The sequence below is a fragment of the Musca autumnalis genome, unplaced genomic scaffold (genome assembly GCF_047663935.1).
Source record: "Musca autumnalis isolate F117 unplaced genomic scaffold, ASM4766393v1 scaffold_5, whole genome shotgun sequence".
NCBI lineage: Eukaryota > Metazoa > Arthropoda > Insecta > Diptera > Muscidae > Musca > Musca autumnalis.
The window spans coordinates 1578701-1597604 of NW_027412088.1; the positions used below are offsets into that span (position 1 = coordinate 1578701).

Sequence of the window (18904 nt, forward strand, 5' to 3'; positions counted from 1 at the left end):
CTGTTCCCGTACTTTATAAAGTGGTAAAAGTTGTAAAAGTCGTAAACGATTTTCATATAAATTTTGTGTACGGGAACGCAAAATGTGTAAAAGTGGTAAAAATTTTAAAAACTTTTTAGTTCTGGAACAGAGCTATACATGTTAAAAAGCATATGGTGTAATATAGCCATTAACAAATATATTTATTGGTCTGCAATAATCTACAATTTTTTACTATGTTTTTCATAAAGGAAAATTTGTTATCGTTGTAAAAAATAGTAGTAAAAAACATGAAAAATGTTTTTTTCGTGCTGGCCATAAGGCAAGTTTGCACGCACGTTCTAAAATCCACTGGATTTCACCAATTCCTGAAATACACCTCTTTGTTGTTTTTGTTGATTTCAAACACATTACAATAATCGAGGTAGATGTATAATCACAGCTGATCGAGCATGAATTTTCAAAAGAATATCAAAGATATTGTGTGTTCGTTTACTCAAAATTTGTACAAATTGTTACCGGATATTGTTCGTTTACTCTACAGTACAATGTAAAAGACCCTAAGGCCATGTTTATACTATGGCCTTTTGCAGGGTTAACCTTCTTTATGAGGATTTATTTGAAATATAAGCAAACGGAATTGACATTTGAAACCCAGTGGGTTTGTTAAATCCGGTTATATATAAACGTACTATAAGTCCTCGTCACATAAGAGGATTTCTGGCTTAATACATTAATTAGCATGTTTTTCCGGCTTTAAGTCAAAACATACGAAAATCGTGTTTCAGCATGCATTCAGCCGCGTGGAGTTGCACATCTCTACGCGGTTGAATGTGTGCTGAAACACGATTTTCGTATGCTTTGACTTTTGACTTAAAGCTTCTTCCGGCAACTTAATGCAACTTAATGAATTAAGCCAGAATTTCTCTTATGTGACGAGGCCTTTAGTCGTTTACAAGAAGTTACAGGACATGTACAAATTATTGAGTAAACGAACAGACCTATTGTTTCGAATGTAACTGATAAATTTAAGTTAATTTAGTTGAATTTCCTTTACTTTAAATTTGAGTTGCAACGTAAAGTTTTATTACGCAGTCACTTCATTTAAACAACAACAACTACCATGCCCCAGTAGAGCGATTCTCTAACTCATTTTTTGAGTTACCGACAAAAATCGTTAACATTAAAACGCAAAATTATGAATGAAAAGTTCAAATAAAAGTTGAGAATACTTTTGCTATCGGTAGAACTTTACGGCTACTCCTTATTCGTCGCTAACTTACCGAAAAATATCGTTAATTACCGAAAATATAAGCATTTTAATTTTACCGACAATTGTCGGGAACTCATAAAATGAGTTAGAGAATCGCCATACTGGACTGGTTGCTTTCATAAATAACACTGCTCAACAAAATTGAAAAAGTTGGATGTTTCAGACGAAGTTGCAGTTGTTTCTAGATGAAATCGGCGAGTTATTTTCAAATCCGGTCCCGGTTTTTCTCTATCAGCTCTTGTTTTTGAGATATAGCTCAAAATGTGTTTTTGCGAGTTTAACCCAGACTTTCGTTATTTTCGGATACAAACAAATATTTTTTTGTGGGGTTTTCGACATTAATATATTAAGGAGATGTTGTACGCTCGATACAAGTCGTTTTTGAAATATTTATGGTGAGTATATATCAAAAAAATATAGAAAATATACGACGGACCTTGTAAAAATTGCTTATTTTGAGTACTTTAAGCTGTAATTACGTCATCGGGGGAAGTCATAGGATCTTCATATGGTACTTCATGGCGATTTTTAGGTTATGGCCGAATCATGTGGGCTATGAACTTTATACATTTCAATACTGGATTATATAGTAGACACCCTAAGCATATACGGAGTACAAAAATTAAGAGTACCTTTTTAACAATTTGCTAGCAACCGGATTAACCCAATCAGTTTGGATTTCAAATGTCAAACGTCAAATAAATCCTCATGAAGTAGGTTAAAGCCATGTTTATATTATAGCCTCTTGCAGGGTTAACCTTCTTAATGAGGATTTATTCAACGTTAGTCCTGGTCCACACTAGTATGAATTTCATAAAAAAATTTGATGAAATTAGGCGTTCTTAGCTCGAATTCCCCACTACAGCATTTTTATGATTTTACTCTACTATGGAACTCGATCTAGAGACGCATAATTTCGTGTCAAAATTTCAGTGAAATTACTGTAGTGTGGCCCGGGACCAAAGGAATTGACATTTGAAACCCAGTGGGTTTTTTAAATCCGGTTATATATAAATATAATAGGGCGTTTATATTACAGCTTTTTGCAGGGTTAACATTTTTTATGAAGATTTATTTGAAGTATAAGCAATGGAAATGGCATTTGAAACTCAAACCCACTGGGTTAATCCAGTTATATGTAAACGGCCTATAAGATAACCCGGCAAAAAAACTATAATAGCTTTGTTCCTTTACTTTTTTAATGGTAAGGGTGGTAAAAAATTGTCAAAATTGCTCTCTCATGAACATTTTTACCAGAAAAGTAAAGGAACGGAAAAATGGTAGATGTGGCAGCAATGTCAAAAAAAAACATAAAAAATCAATTTTCGTCTTTTATTTCTCAGTTTTTAATTTAGTTTTGTCAGCGTTCGATTTTTTCTTCCATTTTCTTTTTCATTGTGAAATAATCGTCAAACAAAAGTCGAAAAATCAGTTCTGCCATTTTTACCTGCCGAAATTTTGCTGGTAGCCTGTGGTAGAAGAGAAAGCCATTTTCGCTCTCTCTCCACTCTCACTCTCTTAAAAATTGTTTCCAGTTTTGCCACTTTTCGGGGTTAAGGAACGCTTTGCAGCTTAAAAATGGTAACAAATGGTTAAAATGGTAACCTCAGGTAAGTAAAGGAACACAGCTAATGTAACCGTAAATGTAACACTATAGCTGTGTTCCTTTAGTTGTAAAAATGTTCATGAGAGAGGAATTTTGATACTTTTCTCTTTTACCACCCTTACCATTAAAAAAGTAAAGGAACAAAGCTTATGTAGAAAGAAAATGATTGCGAACGAAAAACAATTACAAAATTTAAAATTCATACACGAGTTTAGTTGTTTTTCGTTCGACATATTGAAACTGACTGTAAGTCCCGGTTCACACTAGAGCGCTATCAATGAAAGAATTTCATGTAATAAGGCGTTGTTAGATCGAGTTCCATACTAATAGCTGGTTTACATTACGAAATCGAGTCGATTTCAAACTGTCAATTCCTTTGCTCAAACGTCAAATGAAATCGAATTGATTTCATATAAGTTTTCATCTGACGTATACACAAAGGAATTGACAGTTTGAAATCGACTCGATTTCGTAATGTAAACCAGCTATAAAGTAATTTTATGAAATTGCTGTAGTAGGGAACCCAATCTACGAACGCCTAACTTCATGAATTTTTTTCATTGAAATCGCTCTATCGTGGACCGGGACTAAAGGCTGCAAGAAGAATTTTTCCCAGCAACATTAATTTAGCAAGTTCGATCAGCTGCTTTTCAATCATATGTTGATGGTCAATTGTTCAATGTTTGTTTGATTTTTGTCGAAAAACACTACAAATATTGCAATTCCATTATTTATTACTAGCAGACCCCGGTCCGCGTTGCTGACCCTTGTAATGAGTTTTAATGACAACTTTTTATGGACTTTATGCTTGACAATTCAAAAGTAAGTACTTTCTACCTCACTTGCTCGGTCCATTGTCAAACCGAGGAGGATTTTAAATTTATCAACAGATTTTGTCTGTAGCCTTTCTTTTCTCTTACGGACTTCGTCGGATTTTTTCGCCCATTGATGCTGTTTAAGATTTATTATCGTCCATGTCCGTCTCCCGCTTAGTCGATGGTCAAACTAGAGAGGTTTCGTGAAAAAAAGTTGCGTTTAATTAGGCGTTCTACAATCGACTTCCACAGTGTGGAATCCACACTAGAATAAAATCATAAAATTGCAGTATTGGAAAAGTCGATTGTGGAACACCTAATTAAACCCAACTTTTTTAACGAAACCTCTCTAGTCTGACTTTGCTTGATTTCGCGCAAAATCACGAAACGATGCCGAATGTAAACCAAACACAACCCAGCAAAAAATTTTGGAAGTTGTGCAATTGGAGTTATGATTTCACAACATCTTTCGATGTAGTCCAAAAGAGTTATGAAAAATGCACTCCGTTCGATACATTTTATAAGCAGAAAAGAAAAAAACAGTTGGTTGATCCCTACACATTTCTTCAAAAGATAAACAAGAGTGTATACATTTCGAAGAATTTTGTATAAAATAAAGAAATAACAACTTAAGTTGCGAACATTTTTGCGGTAATATACGAGACGGAAATTTTTAATGGAGTCCATGTCGAAAGCTGATGAAGCAAAATCAGATGCGCTTGTATTAATTGGAGAACGGAGAAAGTAAGCTCAAATGTGATTTAATTTAATGGATTTTTTTTTTTTAATTTGTGTTTATATAATAAAGTTCTTTGTGTTCTTGTTTTACACAAATAATAAATGCATTTTATTTATTTTGGGATATTTCGCAATGGCTTGCATTTTAATTACATCTTTAGACTGATTAAAAATGCAATCCGAATCCAAAGCACTGCATCTAAAGTTGTAATTTGGATCGAAAATGGAGCGCATCCTAGCTGTGTGCTGTGGAAGCGAAATGGCGTGCATCCTAGCTGCGCGCTCTCTTGTGAAATTCATAAGTGAATTCATAGGAAAAGATGTACTCGAACGGCAAATGTACCGTACACTTGTAGTGATTCAACTGCATCCGCGGATGCAAACTTTTTACTGGGATGCAATACACATAATGGCTATATCACACCATATGCTTTTTCACATGTATGTTGTCACTTTGGGTATACTAATACACAGACCAGGGGCTGGATTCTTGTTCTATGAAAATTTGAAATGAAAAATATTTCCTTTATATTTTTTTTCATTTGACAGTTTTCTCCTTTGTAAAAGTTTTCATTTCACATTTTCATAGAAACAGAATTGAGCCCCAGCTGATGTCATACATGTGAAAAAGCATATCGCACCTGTTCAACAATAGGATAGTAACTACAAATTTTGAAATTTTCACTTTTCATCGAAAAACGATACACAATATTCAACTGCACCTACTATAAAAATCTCCCACTGTTTTATCAACTCTTTCATAAAAAAGTACCATTAAGTCACTCTTCATGTCTTCAGAGTAACTTCTGTATGTCAACAAAAGAGACGTATATCTAGTTGCGCCTACGTGTTTCAGGCATTTACATCGCCATTTTTTCAACAAAAGAGTAGTTTTTCGAATTGTTCCCTCATTTTGTTATTAATCGCCGCCCATTTTTTCAGTTAAACGGGCGTAAGTCGAAGTAATATACCTACTAACACAAAGAATTTTATCAACAAAATAGTAGTAACTCGAAAAATGGTTAGAAATATAACAAAAAAACTTAACGAAATAAAAAGAAATCCACTGCTGTAGTGTAGTGGATAAGATATCTTTATGATGGCATAGTTTTTTTGTATAATATACCTTTAACATAAATATAAATAGTTTTTTGTCTCTACTGAAAAATAGGAAATTTTGAGTTACTACCCTTTTGTTGAACAGGTGCGATATGGTGTGATATAGACATAAACACACGTCAATAACCAGGGATGCCGACTGTCCGATGTAAAAATCGCTACAGAAATGTTGTGTTAAAAACCACCACAAATCTCTACTTATGGGTACTTTACACGATATGTTTTTTACATATGAGTTGTCACTTTTCATATATATTTAGTACGGGAGAAGTGACAACTCATATGTAAAAAACATATCGTGTAAAGTACCCATTACTAATGTACAGTAAAGTAGAGTTGGGCAATTGAACGATCTAGTTCACAATCTAGTTCAATTGACACTGGTCGTTTGTATGAACAAATGCGTATACTTAATACCTCACGTTAGTTTGTATGATGTTAATCATACGTTTTTGAACGACCTCGTTCAATTGCCCAACTCTACAGTAAATTAAAGTACATTCACATTTGCGAAATCGAGTGGATTTCAACTGTCAATTCCTTTGCTTATACGTCAAATGAAATCTCATCTGAAATCCATTGGATTTCATTTGACGTTTAAGCAATGGAATTGACAGTTGAAATCGAGTGGATTTCGTAAATGTAAACAAAAAGAGCGAGATGTGGATATCGTTCCAGTTTCGGAATAGTTCCATTGAACTAGTTCTTTCCGGTACTACATAACTCTAACACACATCAAGTAATCAAAACAATATGCATCTAGCCGTGAGTTTAAATCCATCCAAATAAACCAATAGATAAGATACGCAATTTCCCCGATTGATTTCTTCTTTATCGCATAACCAAAAATAAAACAATGTTTATTTGCTTTACGAACGAAGAACTCACAAAAAATGTACATACTAACGTAGAAACAGGTGGTGGTCGTCAGGTCGGTCAGTCTGTATTAGAGTGTTGATGAAATACGGTGTTTTAGTGGATTGGAGAATCTTCATTTGGTGCGGATTTATTAAGTAAGTAGTTTGCTGGCTACCTGTCCTCATAAAAAATGGATGGTCGTGGTAAAAATGTTAGACGGCGAGTCAACACTCCTAGTGCCGATCAAAGTACAACGGATCCATTACTAAGGCAAACCCAAGTTTCTGATGAGGTGAGTTGTTCTTATAAATACATATTTGATTTCGATATCGAAGGGTAGACATCAATATGTGAGATAAGATACGGTACATACATACTGAAGTCACCAGGTAGTACCAGGTAGTAATGATTGATATAGGATATATATATAGTATGTGTTAAATATTTATTATAAGACGAAAATTATCTTTTCTATTACATATATTTTTATAACTTGCTTTCGTTCATTGATTTATTTCAGAATGTGGGATTAAAAAGTCTCTTTGTCACACGCAACAGAATCAAATGGTATTGGGCTCCGGTATTCCTTGGCCTATGGTTAATTTTGTATTTTACTGTTGCCATACCGGCATTCCATCGACTACCAAAGCCCCTAAACATCAAAGATGAAGCAAAATATCCTGATCGATTTATAGCCGAGAGGGCAGAGATAAATTTACAGAAATTGATTGAACTTGGGCCACGCGTAGTTGGTAGTGATGCCAATGAGAAAGGAGCCATTAAATATTTCCATACCTATGTGCAAAAACTAAAGAATGAAGCGAAAGATATTTACGAAATCGAAGCCGACGTCCAAATTGCTTCTGGCAGTTATGTACATTGGGAAATGATCAATATGTATCAAAATATACAAAACTTTGTGATAAAAATTGGACCAAAAGACTACAACGGAACATCATACTTGTTGGTAAATTGTCATTATGATTCAGTACCCAGTGGCCCAGGAGCAGGTGATGATGGAGCAATGGTTGCCATTATGTTGGAAACTATACGAGTACTATCGCAAGCCGATAAACCTTTGAGAAATCCAGTTGTATTTCTGTTCAATGGCGCCGAAGAAAATCCTTTGCAGGCATCGCATGCTTTTATTACACAACATAAATGGGCCAAGTATTGCAAGTAAGTTCAGTTGATGCATTGAATTAAGAGATCGTTTTGTATAATTTTAAGTGTTTTCTAATGAATCAAGGGCTTTGATAAATTTGGACTCCGCTGGCAGTGGTGGTCGTGAAATTTTATTCCAATCTGGCCCTAATCACCCTTGGTTGATGAAGGTATGTAAAAAATACCAATAAACTTGTCACACTTGCTCAACACTCCTTCCATTATGATTATAGCATTATAGAAACGCAATTGTACATCCATATGCTTCAACCGTTGCCGAAGAAATGTTCCAGAGGCATTTCATTCCATCTGATACCGATTTTCGTATTTTCAGAGATCATGGAAAAGTGCCCGGTAAGATTTAATCACAGTTTATTTTTGTAGAAATATGAGCAAATAATTTGATATGAAAATTATATTTTTAAGTACATATGAGTTTTTTCGACCTTTTAAAAGTAATTCAAGAAATGAAGATCTTTGAGATTTGTTTATTGTTTCATTGTTTGTTTCCCAATATTTCGCAATTTTTTTAATGAGATCTTCGGGAAATGATATATGTATGTGAAAATAGAAAATTACTATAACAGACGACTAACAGTGGAGATTATACACATCAATAATATACCAACAAATACGAAGATAAATTACAAGAGCGATACATACAATGCAGCCTACTGTTATAGATATGTATTTAACAAAGAAGAGATCATGCAATACATAGTAACTTCAGTGCTATATTTACAAGGAACAGACATTGGTAGTGAAATTATTTGACTGTTAATATTTTTACGTATTGTAAGTAAATAATATGCTCTGTTCCAGAACCTGCAAGAAGCTGCCATTTTTTACTACGATAACATTTTTTTCCTTTATGCTATCGAAATAAATAGTAAAAATTAGTAGATTCTTGCAGTACTGGAACAGACCAATAATGTCTCTTTTGTATGTTTGGTAAATGTCTTAAAAATACTATGATAGTATATTAATAATATTCATACAATTATAATGTCGTTGTAGGTGATCCCATGAAGATGCAATTTCATAAATTGTGGAAATATTACGAAACAAAAAATGGAACAATAAACAACACTGACCTCAATTTCAAAGAAGATTTTCATTTGTTAAATAAAAATTATAACAAAACAAGCTTTATAGTTTAAAATTGCGATTTGAATATTGTTGTAATAATATAGTTATGTTTGCCATTGGATACCAACGTGCTAAAATGGGAAATATAACATACAATGCACAGAGCTTGAATTGAAAATTTAAGATGTGACTTAATTATAGGTAACAATTCGAAACTTTCATTAATTAGGAATGAGAAAAAAATTTCGGAAATTACAAAAAAGTTGTTGTTAAATTTATTAAGAGCAGAATATTGTGTATATCCACAAAATAAACAATCCCACAGCAGCGGGTTCTTACGTGCCGGATTGAACCGAAACCAAAAGTGTTTCGGCCAGCGGCTGCCAACCCAGCATTATATGCTGCTACAACAACATCCACAATATAATTGTACCCTTCTGCTAACGCAAGTTTTAGCCACATATTCCTATTAATTTTACTAAAATTTGGCACTTTCTTCTTAAAGGTCTCGATATGGCTCATCAATATAACGGTTACGTCTATCATACACGATTTGATCGTCCGGAAATCCTACCTCGAGGTAGTTTGCAGAACACTGGGGATAATGTTTTGGCATTGGTAAAAGAAATAGCTAATGCTCGGGAATTAGAGGACACCTCGGTAAGTTGCTTTCAAGCTATTATGAGTTCCCGCTATAACATATTGCATGGTTTTTATTTTCATTAGAAATATGCTGAAGGTCATACTATCTTCTTTGATGTCATGGGATCATTTTTAGTGTTCTATACTGAAACCGAGGGTATAATTTTGAATATTGTCGTTTGCTTGGCAGCTATCGTGGCTTGTGGTTATTCATTCTTTCAAATGTCAAATTGCACCGGTCTGAAGTTGCGCCATGTTTTGAGACGTTCTTTACACACGTTCTTAGTCCAAGTTATTGCTGTCATAGTGGCTGCTGCCTTGGTTTTCCTAATGGGTATATTTATGGACCTGATACACTTGCCAATGTCTTGGTTTACCCATTCATGGTTGATATTGGGTCTATATTTCTGCCCTCTATTCTTTGGCTTTGCAATAATTCCTGCTTTGTATTTCCACTATACAAAGGACGTAAGTACTGATTTTAAATGCTTAATTTACTAAATTTACTAAAATGAATTAAATTCGTGTTTTTTTAGGATCGTTTCCCAATGGGTTATCGTGTACAGTTGTTGTTACATTGCCACTGTCTTTTCCTGTCTGCGCTAACATTACTTATGACGATTTGTAAAATTCGTTCAGCTTTCATGTTTACCATTTCTATTCTATTTTACACGACTGCCTTGATAATTAACTTAGCCACAAAACTTCATAACAAACGTAGGAAATACATTGATCGAAAGTAGGAACATAATAATTAATTTATATTTATTTTAGCCATGGCTTGGATCATTCCACACATTATCTGTGGCATTCCACCGTTTATCTTTTATGCATATCTGTCACATGGGTTCTTTGTTACATTTATTCCGATGACTGGACGTTTTGGTGCTTCTGTAAATCCGGACCTAATTATTTGTGCCTTCACTCTTGGAGTGGGAATATTGACTGGTGGTTTTATGGTAGGTTATATTCCATTTCAACTAGGTTTTAATATTGTTATTTTTAAGACTATAATGGTTTCTACCAGATTCCCTGTCTGAATTTGTTCAGAAAATCAAAGACTATTATTTGCTCTTTGCTGGGCATTACCTTGATTTGCTTGATCATAGCAGCCACTCCATTGGGCTTTCCATATAGGCCAGAAACAAATGTTCAACGATTTTCCATTTTACATACACGACGTACTTTCCGTGATATGCACAATGAAGTGCGCCGGGTAGAAACTGGCTACTATATATTACCTCAGGACAGGAGGACTTATTCAGTTAAGAGTAAGCAATTTGATTAGTCTCGATATCCTTATAAAATCTAATCAATATAATCCAAATAATAGATCATGTTATCAATATGACACTGGCTAAACCAATTATGGATGATTGTGAAGCGGAAATGTTATGTGGGTTACCTCTGTACAACCATAGATGGCATAAATCAAGGTGCGTTCCGATATACATATTTAAAAATGGCTACTAACCTAAAACTTATGATTTCTTATTTGATTGTTTCTTTCATTATTTTACAGAGCTTCTAGTATTTGGATACCTGGGCCAGATCCTGCATTCGATAGTATGCCTGTTATAAATGTTACTTCTAAAAACCAAATAAGTAAAACAAAAATACGTTATGATTTTGAATTGACTGGACCCGATCATATGGGTATCTTCATAAGACCATTGAATGGAGGTAAAGTAAAAGAATGGTCTTTCCATTGGACACCTTTGCGCATGGACTGGGAGCCACCATACTTTATTTATTTCTCTTATGGCATCAATGGAGATCCTTTAAAGTTTTGGTTGGAAATTGAAGTGAGTTAAAATTATTTATGCCATCTTAAGAAATATTTAAAGCTCATTACCAAGAATATACCGGTAGGAACAATGTTATACTTATCCCATGTCAAAGAGGGCATTCTTCGGAATCCGAACGACTTGTTGTTTGTAGTACAACACTACTTGGAGAATTTGAATGTACTCATTGACATGAGAGAATCTGGCATTGCTCCTGGTATGTTCGAGAGAAATAACTTTTTATGTTCCTTCGTATTGGGCAGAATATATCTTGACGAATATTTTTCATTTGGTTGTTTGTTTAATTACAGAAAAAGGATGGTGATTGGAGTAAACCCAATATAGAAATTGGAATTGGTGGCCATTGGAATCATGATGAAGATAAACAGACGCCAGAATTTAAGAGATTCCTTGCCAGCTTCCCTCAATATGTTGACCCCATTGCTTGGCCCGCTTCCTATGATACATGGTTATTCTAGGAAATTTTCAGTGTCGATACCATTTCCTGATCGGGTGTTGAATATTCTAAAAATATGTTAATAAGTTTTGGAGTATTATCTGCAACTAACGTCTTCACAATAAACTAACGTTTACCAAACCTAATCTTACAAATAAATTGTTGATGTTTCAAATTCCTATGTGATCTCATACTATCGATGGATTAGCTAATTTTAATCTTAACAGATATGAAATAGCCAACAATATACTTTGGGCAACAACCCAATTAGGCTACTTTTCATAATGAGTGCTACATTTCTAATCGGTAGTTTTTATTGCTTTATAACAAATATCGTTTATTGTTGGCTTTTGATAAGATCTACTTTCGACTGTCGTTACCCATAGTAGTATATTGAATTTAGTATCGTTTTAGGCGTACTTCCGATCAGTGGCAAAAGAAATGAAGGAGAGTTTCGATGTTAATCCTGATCCAAAGGGATTTGTAAAATCCAAGAAAATCAATTGGTACTGGGCTCCGTTATTCTGTGTTTTCTGGTTTGTGCTTTTTTATATCGTTGTGATTCCGAGCTTTTTCTCATATCCCGAAACTAATTTGATACGTGACGAACGTCATCATCCAGATGAGTTTATTGGGGAACGGGCCCAAATACAATTGCTCGGTTTATCATCGATTGGTGTAAAACTTACTGGCACTGTGGAGAATGAAGTTTATGCCATACAATTTTTATTGAATGAAATTGAAAAAATCAAATCGTCATCACGACAAGAGCTCTACGATATTGAAGTAGATGTTCAATATTCATCAGGTGATTTTGAACTTTGGGGAATGGCCACTTCATATCATAATGTATCCAATGTTATTGTCAAGCTGGCACCTAAAAATACCAAAAGTGAATCGTATTTGTTGGTGAATTCCCATTTTGATTCCGAAGTAGCGTCGCCCGCAGCTGCTGATGCTGGTGTAATGATAGTGGTTATGTTAGAAGTTTTACGTGTGATTTCTTCATCCGAAAAGGAACTAAAGAACCCTATTGTATTCTTATTTAATGGTGCTGAGGAAAGTAACCTGCTAGCAGCTCATGGTTTTATAACCCAACATAAGTGGGCGCCGTATTGCAAGTAAGTAATTAGCTGTGTTTTTTTTACGTGATAATTAGTATAAAGAAGTATTAAGATAAGCAAAGAAAAAAGTTCAATGAGAAGTTTTTCCTTGGCAACTTCACACAACTCCGACGAAAGTGTCTGCGAAAACAATTCAAACCTCGTCGGAGTTGTGTGAAGTTGCCAAGGAAAAACTTCTAATTGAACTTTTTTCTTTGCTTATCTTTATACTTCGAGCTGACGATTGAAGTTATTGCAAAATAACTTCGGTGGAGAATATCCACAAACAAAAAACAAGGGAACTGATGAGATTCTGTGGCGAGAATCGAAACTATTGTATTCCCTGCCCTACCCCTTGGTAAACATCGCCAATTTTTTCCCACTAATAAATTAAAGTTTTTTTAATAAAATCCCAGCAAAATGTTCGATGACAGATCATGAGTTGAATCATAGGTGCAAGTGACTTGTCATAGGTGCAAATTTAGGTGAATCACCGATGAAATTTACAAGGGAGTGACACCTGATTTCACCTGTTCATTGTCACGATATCTTGCACCAGTTCACTGTCACGGCATCTTGCACCAGTTCATTGTCATGGCATTTTGCACCAGTTCATTGTCATGACATTTTGCACCAGTTCATTGTCACGGCATTTTGCACCAGTTCATTGTCACGGCATTTTGCACCAGTTCATTGTCATGACATTTTGCACCAGTTCATTGTCATGGCTTCTTGCACCAGTTCATCGTCATGGCTTCTTGCACCAATGCATTGGATCCGGATTTTTGCCAATCAGAAATAAAATACAATATGTAATTTGTTGAATTAATAAGAATACAATGCGCAGATGATTTGTATCGCCAGATGTTATTTTTCTTTATTTTGTATGTAATTTTCAAAATTATATAAATATGATATTGCAGATTAAAATAATATCTGCAATATCATATTTATCTCTTCCGATGACTGCAAGATACTTCTTTCAACTTGGGGGGTTCCGTTTTTCCAATATTCGATAAATTATGTGTCAATCTCTGAACCGAGCTCATCGTTTGGGAAATCTAGTATAAATTTGAATTCTGTTATTTTATTTCAAAAGAAAAAGCTTATCCTGTAATAGTTACCACGTTATGGTCTCTTTTATACTTATTTTACCGATCTTCTACTTTGCTTCTCTCACTTTGCATGCCATGTTTTGTGATATCGTGATCTTTCAATTGGAGTTTTGTTCCCTCGGGTCGCATAACGTCAAATGGCTCGTATTCATATGCCGGTGGCATCTTTATCTATCCTGTTAACATGGCCCAGTCAACTCAATAATTGCAGCTCGATATGTTTTATTATATCGGTGTTGGTCGGCTGGTGGAGCTCGTGGTTTATAGACCGGGTCTCTTTCATACTTCTTTTTAATATCCACAAAACGAAACAGGTTTCCAAACACAAAATATATTTTTCTTTTGTTTTATATCAATTTACATTGCATTTTTAATTAAAATGTATAAATTTTGCCACTATCGACCACTTTCATCTGACTTTTATTTTCATTTTAACAATTACTTTTGCAAGTACACAATTATTCGGGTATATGAGTATTTGATAATTTATTGTGCGGTTACTTATCAATTTATTTGAACTCATGACAATATTATGACAAAGATCGGATCTTTCACGACTTCAATTGCACTCATGAAAATTCGATGAAAAAGATCGGATCTTTCACGACTTCGATTGCACTCATGAAAATTCGATGAAAAAGATCGGACCTTTCACGACTTCAATTGCACTCATGAAAATTCGATGAAAAAGATGGGATCTTTCACGACTCCTTTCGCACTCATGCAAAACAACCAGTGAAATCATGATTTCACATGGAATCACTTCCATTTAATTTTGCTGGGATATTAAAACAACGACTATCGGATTAAGCCTGACTCTTTTGAAAAACAAAATTATATTCACTATAATATTAATATTATTAAATAAATAATAAATCAGTCTCCGTCAAACATTTTGGATTACTTATGACTTGCATTACTTATGTAAATGACTCTGCAGACATTTTAAAGTTTGGGTTTTTAGACTGTAGAATCATCTTAACTGACTTATAAAGAGTTTGCATTATTCTAAAGAAAAGGTTCATTTGTGTACTTTGGCATATACGAAAGCAATGATACCACTCTTTTTTCAGAGCGCTTATTAATCTAGATTCTACTGGCTCAGGTGGTAAAGAAGTTCTGTTCCAAACTGGCCCCAATCATCCATGGCTAATAAAGGTATTTTTACATATGTATGTACATATGTATAATACATATGTATGTATCATCCTACTAACTCCATTTCATTTCGTTTTATAGTATTATAAGAAATCTGCCCGCCATCCCTTTGCCACAACATTGGCTGAGGAATTGTTTCAAAATAATTTTGTGCCATCTGATACTGATTTTCGAATCTTTCGTGATCATCGTGGTGTTCCTGGTTTGGATATGGCTCATGCTCTTAATGGTTATATTTATCACACGAAATATGACAATTTTCATAATTTAGAAAGAGGAACTTATCAGACCACAGGTGATAATGTGCTTGCCTTAACGTGGGCTTTAGCGAATGCAGAGGAACTGACCAATCCCGAAGTAAGGATTTACGTTCATACATATGCAATATTCTTACGTTAATACTTCATACTTTTTTTAGGAACACGCTGAAGGCCATGTGGTCTTCTACGACTTCTTGGGTTGGTTTATGGTGGCATATACAAAAACAACGGGTACAATCGTTAACGTCGTAACAAGTTGCTGTGCCATTATTTTCATTTTCCTGAGTGTATTTCTAATGACCGGAAAGGGAGATAAGGAAGAGTCTAAACCCTTTTATATGCAATTCTTTGTTATAGTAATTGCACAGCTTGTTACCGTCGCAGTTGCAGCCGGCCTAACGATATTAATTGCTGTTATTGTTGATGCCCTGAATATTACTCAGTCGTGGTATAGTGAAACCTGGCTTATTTTTGGCCTTTATTTCTGTCCCATGTTCTTTGTTTTGGCTATGGGGCCTGCAGTTTACATACATTGGACGAAAAATAAGGTAAGCGATGATGAAACTTTGGCTGACTTCATAAATGCAACATTGCGCTGATTTAATTCAAGAGCAAAGGAACAAAGCTGTTAAGATTTCGTTACACAACATGACGTTATGTGTAATGGAGTTGAAACTTGTATACGAAATTTAGACGTTATTTGCAATCTTATGTACAAGGAATTAAACTGAAAGAGACTCTGATGCTATTACTTGAAAATTTTCTCCCTGAATTAAATTAACAGCTTGTGAATCAACTATCGGTGCATAGTAATAGGTCGATGCATATACATACATACATATGTATGGCAAATTTGTAAACCAAAAATACCAATTGCAAACATGAAATGTAAATGTTGATGTTATGTTAAAACTACTGTGATTTTCATTGATGAAGTTGGTGATAAAGTCATAGAATAATAATGCCTATCAAGTATATGGATTCGTGCAAACGCAAAGATGTAAAAAGTGCAATAAAATAATAAGTATGTAATTAACTCTGTTATTTCAGAACACAATGCACCTACACAACATCATTATTTCCTTTATGCACGCCCATTCTCTTATATTGGCTGTTATCTGTATTGTTTTGACCGGACTTGGCGTACGATCGGCATTCTTTGTAATGATAGCTTTGTTTTTCTATACCCTTTCCGTAATTATAAATTTGGCTCTTTCCAAAATTACCAAAAGTAAGTAAAAATATTTGCCGTACCCCTAACTCTTCCTAAAAAGGAATATATTATTATTATTACAGAGGATTACTATTTCATCGTTCATTGCATCTGCCAAATAATGCCATTCTGGTTTTACACTTACATGGCATTCTTGTTTCTAACATTTTTCATACCGATGCAAGGACGTGATGGCCCCACAAGTAAACCTGAATTGTTACTATCAGCATTTTGCGTGCTGTGTACGTTGCATTTTGGAGGTTTTATTGTAAGTGGATATGACATAATGAAGATTCAATCTTAAGACTTATAACAACTCGCCAATTTATTATTGCACATTTCAGATGCCTATTATGAATAAATTCAAGAAATCGAAAACAATTACTTCAATGTTCGCTGCATTGTGCGTAGTGTTTGTAATACTTGCTGCCACACCTGTCGGGTTTCCATATACGAAAGATGTACATCCGCAAAGATTTTATGTTTTGGTAAGTAAACTTCGAATGTGTTTAGAGCGCGTCGAAATCTTCAATACTAAAAAAAATCTTCAGTACTAAATCTTGTCAGTTTTTATCATTGTCAAATGGTGTAAAAATGGATGCACTATTCTAACACACACTTTCGCCAATTGACAATGAAAAAAAACGTTGGCTGCAAGTTTCATTCATTTATTTGAACTTATTCCAAATCTGTTAAGGCACTGAAAGGACACACACTTTCTCCAATACTTTAAAATGTCATTAGGTCTGTTCGATAACCCAAAAGTTTAGTTTGTAAAAACTTTTACGAAATTCTGTTCGATAACAAACGTGTTCAGTAAAAGAGAAATGAGAAGTAGTTGCAAGTACTTTCAAGAAATTGCAATCGATTTCAATGGTTGAATGTTATTATTGATGCAAGTGATTTGGAATGACATCGAATAAGTTGAATCGTTTCTTCCCGCGTGACCTGTTCATTTAGATGCTATTTTCACCAATTCTTCGGAATGAAATTATCGTTTTAAGTCGAACCAGTGCTATTTGGTTTTGCTGGGGTCGCGTCTGACGATTAACATTTCTGGATATATGAAATTGTTGTTTTCCACTGTTTTTAGCACACCGAACGAATTATACACGACAATGCAGGCATGGTAATTAAAAACGATACAGGCTTCTATGTTCAACCAGTGGACACGAGGCCATACAGCTTGGATGACACTACTTTAAAGAATGCTTTACCACAATCTTGGACAGATGAAGAATGTGAAACGGAAATGTTCTGTGGCTTGCCTTTATATAGTTCGAGGTGGATGAATTGGAAGTCTGTTACGATCGTCTTCTTTGTGAAACTATATTCCCTCTAATCTCTACTATTTTACAGAAATTCCACAAAATGGATACCTGCTAGACCTCCACAACCTATTATACCAACCGAATTAAAATTAATATCCAAAGTGTATCTGGAACCGACAAAAATACGCTATGAATTCTCTCTAAAGGCCGCAGATCGAGTTGTCATTTATATTGAACCACACACAGGAAATGAAATTATTGATTGGTCATTTAATCGGGTCCTTTTGGATGAGGATTATGAGACGCCATATTTTGCATATCATGTTTATTCCATGGATGAGAAACCGTTCCTATTTTGGATAGAAGTTGAGGTATAAATATAGACATATAGCTACCTGTAAGCCGCTTAATTATTCTACAAAAAATCATTTTAAATTTCAGAGAGAGGCCATTCTAACAGGACCTTCATTCCGTTTGGGCATCGGAGCGCATTTTCTATATCACACTCACACATACACAAATGAATTTAATGAGTTTTTGGCTTCATTCCCTGATTGGACCTATCCCACACATTGGGTTGCCTCCTATGAAAGTTGGCATTTCTAGAATATAATCTTTTGTGACGCATTCTTATACATATTTACATATCCATATATGTATGTATTTATTTTTCAGAAAAGTGTATATAGTAATTTTTGACAATGTACATTTATTCCGAAGTCATATTTTGGCAATAATTAAGTTTAATGCGAAACAAATATAGGTATATTAAATAAATATGTAAACTATACAAAACAAACTATACCTAAAATGCTTTTGCAGAAAACCCACCATTTATTTATGATTAAAGGTTATTTAATTTATTTCCATAAAAGAGAACCTAGCCCACAGGACCAAGAAAAAAGTTAATGAATAACTTTAATGGAAATAAGAAATCAACAATAACTCTGAAATCTATAAACATTAACCCCCTGTTTTTGTAAAATAATTTTATGTTTTCACACGAATTGTCAAATTTTTTAGATCGATTTACTCGCCTTAGCGCAAATTTAAAACGCTGATTTTTGAATGAGGAATTCTTAACTATATATACAACGTGTCTACGAAGAATTAGATCTGTATGTCATCTAGGGGCTGAGCTATGGATGCCCAAATTATTACAAATATAGACGAACGAACAAAAAATAGTTACAAAAACAGGGGGTAAATTCCATGGAGATTGGCATATTTCAATAACCTACTATAAATAACACTTTA

At 34.3% G+C, this 18904-nt stretch overlaps 2 protein-coding genes across 3 annotated transcripts; both read left to right on the top strand.

Moving 5' to 3' along the window:
- The first annotated feature begins 5970 nt into the window (after positions 1-5970).
- LOC141406738 (endoplasmic reticulum metallopeptidase 1) lies at positions 5971-11686 on the top strand. Its single transcript, XM_073992707.1, has 12 exons — positions 5971-6680; positions 6909-7567; positions 7638-7722; positions 7786-7906; positions 9147-9301; positions 9368-9751; positions 9820-10000; positions 10058-10242; positions 10311-10554; positions 10617-10719; positions 10806-11088; positions 11382-11686. Exons 1-12 carry the CDS (start codon positions 6579-6581, stop codon positions 11547-11549), a joined length of 2670 nt encoding a protein of 889 aa, XP_073848808.1. The 5' UTR covers positions 5971-6578; the 3' UTR covers positions 11550-11686.
- A 35-nt stretch (positions 11687-11721) lies between these two features.
- On the top strand, positions 11722-18446 carry LOC141406739 (endoplasmic reticulum metallopeptidase 1). 2 transcript variants are annotated; one of them, XM_073992708.1, is made up of 11 exons: positions 11722-11833; positions 11942-12648; positions 14819-14903; positions 14985-15260; positions 15322-15711; positions 16214-16394; positions 16460-16644; positions 16721-16864; positions 17470-17675; positions 17736-18018; positions 18089-18446. In XM_073992708.1, the coding sequence occupies exons 2-11, from the start codon at positions 11969-11971 to the stop codon at positions 18251-18253; spliced, it is 2595 nt and encodes an 864-aa protein (XP_073848809.1). In that variant the 5' UTR covers positions 11722-11833; positions 11942-11968; the 3' UTR covers positions 18254-18446. The 2 variants fall into 2 exon arrangements, with proteins under 2 accessions (XP_073848809.1, XP_073848810.1); XM_073992709.1 differs by lacking the exon at positions 11722-11833 and having other exon boundaries at positions 11933-12648.
- Positions 18447-18904: the final 458 nt, after the last annotated feature.